This window comes from Eurytemora carolleeae, unplaced genomic scaffold, assembly GCF_000591075.1.
Source record: "Eurytemora carolleeae unplaced genomic scaffold, Eaff_2.0 scaffold112, whole genome shotgun sequence".
NCBI lineage: Eukaryota > Metazoa > Arthropoda > Copepoda > Calanoida > Temoridae > Eurytemora > Eurytemora carolleeae.
The window spans coordinates 384,553-396,321 of record NW_019396053.1 but is presented as its reverse complement, the minus strand read 5'-3'; the positions used below and the strand labels follow the sequence as shown (position 1 = coordinate 396,321).

The 11,769-nt window shown below is 29.8% G+C and overlaps 1 protein-coding gene across 4 annotated transcripts; it reads right to left on the bottom strand.

Moving 5' to 3' along the window:
* Positions 1-239: 239 nt before the first annotated feature.
* Positions 240-10,540, bottom strand: LOC111705962 (uncharacterized). Of its 4 annotated transcripts, none has more exons than XM_023478679.1 (25): positions 9,737-10,536; positions 8,863-8,879; positions 8,468-8,536; positions 7,738-7,811; positions 7,625-7,679; positions 7,520-7,552; positions 7,407-7,461; positions 6,818-6,912; positions 6,625-6,696; positions 6,376-6,422; positions 6,056-6,226; positions 5,378-5,486; positions 4,806-4,880; positions 4,548-4,588; positions 3,089-3,179; positions 2,953-3,038; positions 2,428-2,511; positions 2,028-2,124; positions 1,877-1,899; positions 1,730-1,788; positions 1,583-1,638; positions 715-789; positions 526-597; positions 367-435; positions 240-313 (listed from the first exon to the last, which is right to left on the bottom strand). In XM_023478679.1, exons 1-25 carry the CDS (start codon positions 9,759-9,761, stop codon positions 284-286), a joined length of 1,680 nt encoding a protein of 559 aa, XP_023334447.1. In that variant the 5' UTR covers positions 9,762-10,536; the 3' UTR covers positions 240-283. The 4 variants fall into 4 exon arrangements, with proteins under 4 accessions (XP_023334447.1, XP_023334455.1, XP_023334462.1 ...); XM_023478687.1 differs by having other exon boundaries at positions 6,056-6,148; positions 9,737-10,534; XM_023478694.1 differs by lacking the exons at positions 240-313; positions 367-435; positions 526-597; positions 1,730-1,788 and having other exon boundaries at positions 714-789; positions 9,737-10,540.
* Positions 10,541-11,769: the final 1,229 nt, after the last annotated feature.

Genomic DNA, 11,769 nt, shown 5'->3' with positions numbered 1-11,769 from the left:
AATATTAAAAACAATAACTTTAAATTATTGGTTCAATTTTAAGCAAAATCGCACGAAAGGGTCTTTTATTCTTGTAATTTTATCTGTTTATTTTTTATGACTGTATGATTGAAATACTATATTTAACTTGGAAACTAAACAATAATCTTCAAATCTTCAAAATTGAAAAAAAATTAAACTGTATTCAAAAATTTATGTTTTTCATCAGTATTCCAGTTTTAACTGATTAATCATTAAAGTATGTATGGTCAAGTATTTATTTCTTTAATTTTGCAATGTTCCATCATAAATATTCATTGAATAAATCTCCTTCCTAAAATAAAAGTTGGATGTATTTTATTGATTTTTGTAAATCTTATTTTGTACCTCAGTAAATAATTTTCCTTTAACAAAACTTCCAAATTTCCATTCACCATCATACATAACCCGGCCATTCTAAACAAAATATTCATTTAAAAAATACAAACCCAACCATTCTAAAATAACATATGCTTAGTCTAAAACCAACATTACTGAAAAAAGTACCTCATAGTAATGTACTCCATATCCATTTATCATTCCTTTATCAAAATGCCCAATGTACTGTATTGCTCCATCCTAGGACAAAATTAATTGAATAGCTTAAAAATATCAAAAGTATCTAGGTTTCAAATAATAAAACGTAATTGTTTCAATTTGTGTTATTTCTAAAAAATCTAACAAAATGCAATTTACCTTGTAATAAAAAGTACCTTCCCCATCCATGAGACCATCTTTAAAAGATCCTTCATACTCTAGTTGCTCTCGTAGCTTAAACATAATAAACATACTCTAGTTGTGATGTAGCTGTTTAAACATAATAAATATACTCTAGTTGTTCTCGTAGCTTAAACATAATAAACATACTCTTGTTGTTCTTGAAGCTTAAACATAATAAACATACTCGAGTTGTTCTTGTAGCTTAAACATAATAAACATACTCCAGTTGTTCTCATAGCATAAACATAATAAACATACTCTTGTTGTTCTCGTAGCTTAAACATAATAAACATACTCTTGTTATTCTCATAGCATAAATATAATAAAACATACTCCATTTGTTCTCGTAGCTTAAACATAATAAACATACTCAAGTTGTTCTCCTAGCTTTTTGAAAGAAAAAATAACATTGTTCCAACTAAATATCTGTTAAATTCCATTTATCTGATGAACATTTACCCATTTCTTTCTCTTTTTTATTTAATTAACATGTTTATCAGAAATCAGATTTGTTATCAGTTTAATATTATTCATGACCATAAAAAATACCTAAAAGTTAACCACACCAGACACAAGAGATTTAAGAACAAATATTTTAATAAACAAAAAACAGAATTTTTCTGCTCATAATATGTGCCTCTTGAGGTGCCACAGGCTGCAAGTGGGCATAATGCTGTTGCTTATAAAGTCTAAACCATGCCATACAGTCAAGGGAGCAGAGCATGTATGTTTAGAAAGAAGATCATGGCCTCATCTTGCAGCTTTGTATTGAAGGTTTTTCTTTTAACACAACTTAACAATGTTGCTAAAAACAATTTTAAATTATTCTATTAAAAATACATACTTTATCTCTAAATAATTTTCCTGTACCATGGGGCAGGTTCTTTATGTTTACTTCTCCTTAAAAAAACTAGATTTATATCATTTAAGCATCTCCAAAAGCATTTATTTTTATTTTCAAGTAACTTTTTTCTTGTAAAGATTTTTTTACCAATATAACTCTGTCCATTGAAAAGTACAACTTCAACTTCTTTGAATGCACAGGTATATCTAACGACAACAGGAACTAGACTTACTGCCTGCCAGCAGTGGCTTTTTATTCAATCTTATTAATCTCATATTTATCAATATTACTGACCTTAATCCGTCTTCTCCAAGGGTCTATGATTCCAAAACATGATTTTTGTAAAGAAAAAATTGTAATTTTTGTTTGATAAAATAAAAAATATGTATTTTAATAAAACTAAAATAAATCTGGATTTAAATCTAAGTTTAGAAAATGATGTTTCCTTGTTTGTATTATCCACGCAAAACTGATTTTCTGGGCATTTATCATCCACCCCACAACCAGTCAGGTTACAATCAACTTCAAATATTTCACAATACCTGTAAATTTAGTTTTATAGAAAAGGGACTTTACACTTTAAGTTTTAAATCAATGAGTGTATTTGTTTATCCACAACAGTACCTTTACAACTGGAAATCAATTAAAATATGTGTTGGAAAATTTAAAATGTACAGATTACAGGGGCTTACATTTCTTGAAAAATATCCCCCATTTCTTAAATTTTTGTGGAAAATGAATTGACATTTTGAAAAATACAATAATTTTCATGAGAAAGCAAATGCATCTTAGAGAAAATAGATAATTAATACCTGCTATGTAAACATAATCTGTTAATTTTTTACCTATCCATGTGATCTGTAAACCATGGTAGGATGATAGAAACATTCATTGGTTTTCCATCAATTAAAATATGATCAAAATTCTGACTAGAAAAGAAAGAAAATTATAAATAATTAGAAAAATAGAAAACAGAAAAAGGAGTATTAAATGTTCTCAAAATTAACCAGAATCATATTCTACATTCTGTGAACCTTACAAGAATCTGTGAGTCAACCAGGGTGGAATGGTTTCCTATATTCTAACCCCATCTTAGTCTCATTTAGAAGGCATGCTCAGCAAATTAAAAACAGATAAAATGCTTTTCCAAAATGTTAGCAAAATAGCTGGGAAATTAGAGTTTTCCATCCATTTTCCAACATGGACAACTTAACAATACCATGCATGCACTTATTATGCAGAACAAATATATGGACCCCCTTGGCCCCCACTCTTAACGTTTTTTTAAATGGCTCATTTTTGAGATTCTTTGGATACACCAGTATTAGGACTATAAAATCTCATCTACAAAATTATTTTATTTTTATTACCTTGTAAAAAGATCTTGAATTGGAACCAACTTCCGTTTGATGGAATGTGGTTCGAAAGCATTATTCTGCACCAAGGTGACAACTTGCTATAAACAACTTGTATTTAAAATTACACAAAGTCATTCAGAATATTAACCTTAGTCCATTCTATCAAACTATCAGCAATAAAACTTCCATAGGTTGAAATGACAGTTCTCTCCAAGTTATCAGATTCAGATCCCATCTTCCTAATTAATTCATTCATATTCTTCATAACAGATTACACTGCAAGAGGTACAAATTTATTTTGAAGTAAACTATAAATTCAGGATCAAACAATGATACTAAAAGTTTGATAATGGTGCTGAAACATAGCTAGGTGAGGTTTTGATATGATAATCAGATGTTAGGTTGGCTGACTGGTTAATTGGCTAGTTGGGTAATTGGTTCATTGGCTAGTTGGTTTGTTGGTTAATTGGTTTGTTGGTTAGGCTCCTTAACTTGGAGTTGGACACAGTAGTCGCAAATAATCAGTAAATAGATGTATTTGATACCTGCATTAATGCAGGTATATTAAAAATAAATGACAATTTAATTTATTTATTAGTTCAATTTAATAATATCTGTTAATAGTCATGTCAAAGGGAAAAGAGTGATGAAGGGTCTGAGGGTTTGATGGTATAGTTTAAAACATTTGTAAATACTTCTAAAAATATAAACCCAGTTGTTTAAGTGAAATTTACAATGGATTGCAAAGTTATTTATGGATTTGATCTTTCACTTTGTAAAACGTTTAACTGTTTGTTGTTTCTTTTGTTGGAAAGTACATATAAATTTGAATGGAGACTTGCTTTGGTTTGGAGTTTCTCCTAGAGGGGGTTTTTTAAAGACGACTTATAGGGGGAGAGGAGGGGAGTTAGAAGTTGTATTTATGGTCAATAAATGGAGGTAAACTAATATGTCATTTTGTATATACAACACAAGGCTCAGTTACATTTGCCATGATACTTTTGCCATAAATACATTTGCCATAACTACACTTACAATAATACGTTTTCCATAAGTAACCCTTGCCAAAAGCTGCACTTGCTTTAATGGTTACACTTGCGATAATTATAATTAATTATAGTTATAATTTTTTATTGAACAATTACAATTATAATTTTTGAGACTTTAACAGATCTAAATGAGGGTAGCTCATGAGGAGTAAGGTTAAGTTACTGCTCTTTTGGAAAAGTATTGTATAGTCATTGATTCTTCAAATAAAGCTTTTTAACAATATTAGTGTTCATATCTCACCCAGCAGCATTGTTAGAAAACTAAAGTGAGCAATTTTCATGAGAAAATTTTGCGCATTTATAGAAAAAATAGTTAGATTTTAAAAAATTATGGCAAATGTAACTTAGGGCAAAATTATTTATGGGAAGTATAACTATGGCAAGTGTAATTATGGCAATGGCAAAAGTATTATAAGCAAATGTAACTGAACCTTGTCTACTATCATTATGAAGGACGGAAGAGAAATTTCGTCTTTTTGTTTTAGGCATGATTTATTGATTCACCATTTGACTAGTCCCCCCCCCCCTACTTATATTAAAATAAAGAATTAAACTTACATTAGGTTGTTGTTTGTACAGTTAATCTCATTAATTTCAGTCTAAAAGGAATAAAACATTTGTAATTTGTGACCATAAACAAATTCTGGGGAAAAGGAAACACAAAGAACTCAATCTCATTTAAAGCAATTCTGGATTCTATTAATAATTTGTCTTTTTAGGCTTACATACATCCAGAAAAGTCCTTATTTGCAAAATCTGTCCTGGCACACATATTAATGAACAAGTTCGGAAACAAATTCTGTAGTTATACATTACTTGAAAGCCGAAAAGTTGGCTTCCAACCAATGTGTTGCAAGCTTTTATCTCATCTTTCCCAGCCTCAGATCTCTCCTGGTTAAGATAGATTAGATTATAATTTGTCTTGCAGTCAGAATTCATCTAGCCTAAAATTCTTTTGTTGTAAAATGACTGTATTAGCGTTGCGCTATGCAGGCTAAATAATACAAAATTTTGTGCAACATGCAAAACTTAAAATAGAGAAAAAGCCCATGTGAAAAAAAATTCAAATATTCTACAGGGAACCCCTTAATAACGAATACATTGAAAGTCGTATTCTTCACTTTCTCATAATGGAATGTTGCAGATATTTAGTTTTTTAATTAAATGAATGATTATATGGAACTCTTTAAAACTGTTTCTGCATATTCATGGCTATTTATTTATTTTCGCAAATACTGAAATTTAGGTAATATAGTATACAACTCATTGAAAAATTGTCAAGACGACATTCGATAAATTCTTCAGATGTATTCGTTATTAAGAGTGTCACTGTAATATATTTCATAAATTCTATTTAACTTACAAATTCTTCATTTTCAAAGTCTTACTTGAGAAGTATATCTTCGCTCTATAGTAAGCTTAGTCCCCATATCTGTGCTTGAGGAATAATGAGTCCCAAACTCTCTTACAAATCCCTTAAAAACTTTCAGCTTCGTCCTATAACAGCATTGAGGGAAGATTTTCCAAACTTCATGATTATTAAATTTCACCGTAAAATTTGTTTAGTTCGGTAACATGAATCCAAGAAGAGTTGTACTTCTCTCTCTTTAAGAATTTTTAGTGTAAAATCCAAAAATATTATTTTTAATTTTAGGTAGGTTAAAAAACACATAAAAGCAAATTCAATACATTTATTGATGAATATTTTGGGTCTAATGAAATGGAGTCTTGGCCACAAACTATGATTTTAAAATCCCTACCTATATCTTTACGTATCAAAGGTTGAAATATCAAAGGTTATCACCATCAGGTTGCAAAAATATAGGGATTGGAAAATCACAGTTTGTGGCCGAGACTAAATTCCATTACTTTTTAAAAACCTTCCTTTAGTTTCATTGGAGGTAATTTTTTTGTTCAAACTGGAAATCAACTGTTTTTATTATTTTTTTTTAAACAGAATGATCACTGATGAGTTGATTTAAAAAAAATACTATTTGTTAAAAGAATATTGCCCGGCCCTAGCTCTAAATAGAATTACAAAAAAGGTAGAAATTAGATAAACTTACGCATTATCAGCTGCAGTTGTTTTGTAAAGAAGCTGGACAATACTTTCAAATGGAGCCATGAAGGCTTTCTTTGATCTGTCACTTATATCCACCCTTAACAACATTTTCTTTGATCTGTCACTTATATCCACCCTTAACAACATTTTCTTTGATCTGTCACTTATATCCACCCTTAACAACATTCATTCAAACTAAGATAACATTTTGAAGAAACAAATCAAAAATCTTAACAGGAGCTTGTTTTTATTTGTATATTTGATAATTTAAAAAACAAAAAAACTGTAAAAAAAGTTTTTTTGTAAAACTGACTGGCTTATTACCTTTGAGTAATGCAAATTGCTTCGGAAACTGCTATGGATCCTCTTTCCTGGGTAAAAATTATAAGAAAACTATTAAAGGCTTAACAATCATCTAAGTTATCTTTTATTATTGTCAATCAAATTAATGCTATATATACATGCTCTGAAATTATACACAGGAATATTTAAAAGTAAACATTAAAAATTTATAAAATTAAAACTGCTTTTATTTTGAAATTGATTGAAAAATTAAATTTTCTACAAAGTTTCCTTGGTAAAGAAATCTTTGGTTTTCTCTACATCTCCTCCAGCACCAGAGCTTCGACTGAAGATTGAAGGAATCTAAAAGTATGAGAAAACTAACCAAAAATTCAACAAATAGTAAAAGGTTTAGATGCAATTATCCAAATTAATTTTTTACAATTCAAATCAGGTTGAATGTAAATTAGTATATAAATGAAACCTTTGTTTGAGCATCCATACCCAGAGCACCAGCATTTAAATCAACCTCTGGAGTCAATGATATTCCCACTCCGGTTGTCAAGGACGAAGCCTTTCCTGTTTCATAATAATTATATAATTATCAGTAAATTCGATCATTGTTGTCAGATTAACATCCATTTTCATCAAATAGATTATCATTAAAGTATCAGGAATTTATATCATATAGATTTATTGGAAATACTTTTCAAAGATTTACAGAAAAATAAAATAAACCAACTGAAGTGACTGGCCTTGCCCGTGGAATTTTTTAAAAGCGAATGTTGCAGAAAAAAATTTAGCCTGTGTTAAACCCCGGATACTCATAGGTTCCCTCGAAAAAAATTCAGCTCATTCGGTCCAGCCGTTTGGCCAACTATAACTAACTTATGTACAAACAAATATATATGAGCGAAGAGCTTTATTATATATTGAGATTGACTGGCAAGTTATCAGACAAATTCATGTGATTCTTTAATTGCAGATATTTCAGAAGCTAACGTTATTGTCTGATCTCATATGTATTATCAATTCAAATCTACTGGAAAAAAATAATAATCATATTTGCAATCCTTTCACATAATCCTTAAAGTTATCAAAAACTTCTGAATTCCAGCTAGCATCACACTAAATAAGATAAGATGAATTCACAAAGTATATTCTCTTCAAAATATTAAAAATTTACCTTTATCATTATGTTTGCAGTCAGAAACCCTGCCTTGAAAATTAAATTTAAAAGAAAAATTCTCAAGATATTAAGTTTAATATTGTTAATGGGTGTATTGATTACCCTCATAGCATAGTACCCATCTGCATTTTGTATCATGGGATTAAATATCTGATTTCTGAAAAAGAATTTCTTATTTAACTCTTACACAATTAAATTTCATTTATTTTCCCCACCTAATTCCTGGATCTGTTTTTCCTCTGTCAGGATTTGGGTTTCCCATGGGCAGATCATAACCTCTACAAGGTTCCTTAAAAATCATTTAAGATTAAATGGGTATAATANTATAGAGGGAAAAAGTTTTATTCTTTAACCCTCCCCCTCATCATAATTTTAAAAGACGGAAAAACTGTTTTTTGAGATATGGTTTTAAGCAAAATATATATCCCTTAGATATTTTCTAGTTTACCTGCCAACTTTCTTACCTTCAATTATAATTCAAATATTAGGCACTTTTTCATGAAAGAATCTAAGGTTTAATTGTTTTTCTAAGATACAAAGACAACCGTAGTCTTTTTATTAAGTTCAGAAGTTTTTTCATTTCAAACTTTATTCAAATATTAAAGAAAAAACAGTTAAACTTCATTAAATTGCTGATTAGATACTTGAGTTTGACAAAGGAAGCTTAAAATTTACAAATACGCTGCAGCAGTATTAAAAATTGATAATTATACTTAGAGATTAGGATGATTATACCATGAGATTAGGATAAATCTACCTTGAGAATTAGGGTTAGCAAACCTTTAGATTAAGATAATTTTACCTTGAGATTAGGATAATTTTACCTTGAGATTAGGATAATTTTACCTTGAGATTAGGATAATTTTACCTTGAGATTAGCTTGAGATTAGGAAAAGTATACCTTGAGATTAGGAAAAGTATACCTTGAGATTAGGAAAAGTATACCTTGAGATTAGGATATGCCAAATAGTTTGGGTCGCAGTAAGGACACATTACAAAGGATCCAATTACCATCTTATCAAAACTTAATACTAATATATTGGCTAATCTGAACTACCTGATGATAAACCATACTCTTCATTTTTTAATATTTTTTCACCAATAATTTTAGAATTGAAAAAAATGTACTCAACTTAAATTTTCTAGTACCTTTCATCAAATAATAATATTAAAGTATTTGTTAGTTTTTAAAGAAAAAACACCATTAAAAGTATGTTAGAATATGTTAAATAAGTTCTACTCAACCTTTAAAAATTGTACCTCCCCCCCCTTTTTTCTCTCTCGAGCGATTGACCATGGTTAATCCTGAAATTTGACATCGTTTTTAAGTATCAGTTTTCCTGAGGGCAGATTAAAACTGAAAATTGAGTTTGAATTCATTGTCTTTATTCTCTCAATTTTAATTTTTAATTGACCAAAAGTAGGACCACATTTTGAAAGTCAAATACAAGAAAAAAGTAAAATTAAAGGACTAAAGCAGATATTTCAAAAGTCTAAAACTAATTAAAAGATAAACAGGGTTACTTATAAAAGTAGAGACTTTAATAACAACCTGAAACACCTTAATTCTGACGATTCAGCTGTTTAAATCTATTTCAAGGGTTAAAATATATTCCAAAGGTTAAAAAATATTCCAGGGGTTAAAATCTATTCCAAGGGTTTAAATCTATTCCAAGGGTTAAAATATATTTCAAGGGTTAAAATCTATTTCAAGGGTTAAAATATATTTCAAGGGTTAAAATATATTTCAAGGGTTAAAATCTATTCCAAGGGTTAAAATATCTATTCCTAGGGTTAAAATCTATTCCAATGGTTTAAATCAAGGTTTAATTTTGTGTCCCGTACATATGATTTAAAATAATGCTATAGGAAACCATCAATATAAATTTCAAGTGACCCTTTATTTAAAGAGTTTTATTCCTGATTAACAACGGTACCTTTCTTAACCTTTATCAGATCAATATTGGGAAAGATATTGTTGCTCTTCTAGCTCAATAGTTTTTAAATCGTTTTCCTTTGTTTTTGTATTAAAAATTCCGCAAGTCACATCTACAGAAAATAATGACTTTTAATAAAGAAGAGCAGGGATAACTCCATCATGTTAGATCTGACAAAGGTTTACAGTTTAACATTGTAAAACAGGTTTACCCTTGATTCGGGTCACATAACCTTGCATCACTATTCCCTTTAATCATTACTGAATTCAACTCAATCCTGCTGCTGTTAGTAGTGAACGCATGGAACCTGATATTTTACTAGGATTTAATTTAAAATGTGTTTTGTTTATGATTCCACTCTCACCAGTTTCTTTATTAATGTGTAGCTTACACTATTTGTAAATATAAAGTCACATAAGGGGGGTTACAAAATGGTTTTTATATGGGAAGAGCCGGGAGTGCGGGGGGGCGGGGTGCCCCTGAAAAAAATTTCCAGAAGTGCAACCCGTTCTTAGAAAGCATAAGGGTAAAAGCTCAAATACATTTTTTTTTGCATTTTAAAATATTTATCTAAATGGGCCTGGGGCTATTTTACTGTTTTTTTCCCCGCCATATTTGACCTTTTAACCATTCTAAGCTAAATTGGATGAACTATGTAAATTCTTGATTTTTTACCCGAAATTTTTTTTCCCGAAACATAATATTTTTCCATATCAGCGAATAAATAGCCAACAGCTGATTTAAATTTTGCACAACGCAAACATACATTCTGAGTAAAACATTATTTTCAAAAGGGGGTGTATATTTTCAAGTAAATATACACCCTCGATAAGATTAAAAGAAATCCCACATTCGATTTTTTACTTTGGTTTCAAGAAGAATATTGATTGATTTCTACCCCCCCTCCATGTACATATACGCCTTAAAGACTGTTAATACTATAGAAGTCTATAGAAATTCTTTTAACATATCGATTAAATAAAGTCCCGAAGGAAAATCTATCTTTAGAAGACGTTTCCGAATTCGCCCATAACTTTAAGTTTTTAAGCTTTTGAATAGCAATAAGTGTACTGTGAGAACCAGAAAACTATGGAAGCAGACTTTAAATAGTTCAATAAACATGAGACTTTAAATAATTCAATGAACATGAGACACAGCAATTGTGCAGTGTAAACAGAACCATTTCATCACATAAATGATTAAAAATATGTAACTATCATAACTATTCGCTTTGGAATATCGAATATAGTTAAATAATGCTAAAATGTTGTTTTTCTATGGAACACGTTATGTTTCTCACAGTCTTAAAATTTTATTTTTAAGTCCAATCTTTTAATCTCTTAATTTATTCACTAAATTGAATAAGAGCTTGTATATAACTTTAAAGCTGAAAATTAAGATTAAAGTCGATTACTTGGAAGTATGATTATGTTCCCAACTAAATGTAATATATATCAACAATTTTTTAATGATTTGTTTACAGGGCATGGGGGCTGAATTCGGAGCTATTCCTCAAAATTCTGCAAATAATTTTTAAAACTGTAAAAAATAACACTGAACGTACGCAACATTGTTTTGATTTTCTGCGTCTCGTTTATAATTTCCAATAATTAAATAGCGGAAGATACAAGCCAAATGTACATAACAGTTTGAACATAAAAGTATTTAAGAATATAAAGATTTAGCAGATCAATCTTCTCCCTTAAATCAAAACAAGTTGAAAATTATCTTTTAAATTTTATGAAGAAATATCATTCTATAGTTTTATTTTTCCTAGAAATCAACCTTAGGATTGAACTAAACCATGCGCTAAACTTTAATCCCTAATCAGTAGTTCCTCAACCCAGCCCCCCCCCCCTCCCTTTCCCTTTGCTCCATACTTAAAACCAAAAATTCAATTATAAACCCTTACAAAGGAAAAAAGATGTTTACCATAAAAGCCAATAAGTTCACTCAATTCAGCAAATATACAAGGGAATGGTTATGAAGAGGGGAGGGGGATTTTTTCAAAAAACTAAACAACTTTTAAGAACTAGCGCCGCGGTTAGAGGTTTGGATCTATTTTACCATAAGCTTCTCGGCCACCTAGGTGAGAAATCAATAATCATAAATTTCGAAGGGGGGAGGGTGCTATTGGGGTTCAGCCATGGATCAATGAAATCTTAAGTTTCCAGGGGGGTGAAGGCCCAAACGGTGACGCCCCCCCCTCAAAAAAAACGAAAAAAAATAAGCCCCCTAGACAAATAAATTCCTGAGTACCATTATACATAATAGAATTTTCTGAAGCGGAGTAAAAAAAAATATTTAAAT

Bases quoted from the DNA above. Each gene is read 5' to 3' on its own strand.
- LOC111705962 (XM_023478679.1), bottom strand. From the start codon at position 9,761: ATGCGTTCACTACTAACAGCAGCAG. The intron at 7,462-7,519 runs GTAAATTTTTAA...TATCTTATTTAG, and splicing joins CTGCAAACATAATGATAAAG to TGTGATGCTAGCTGGAATTC. The intron at 6,913-7,406 runs GATTGCAAATAT...ATTATGAAACAG, and splicing joins CTTTAAGGATTATGTGAAAG to GAAAGGCTTCGTCCTTGACA.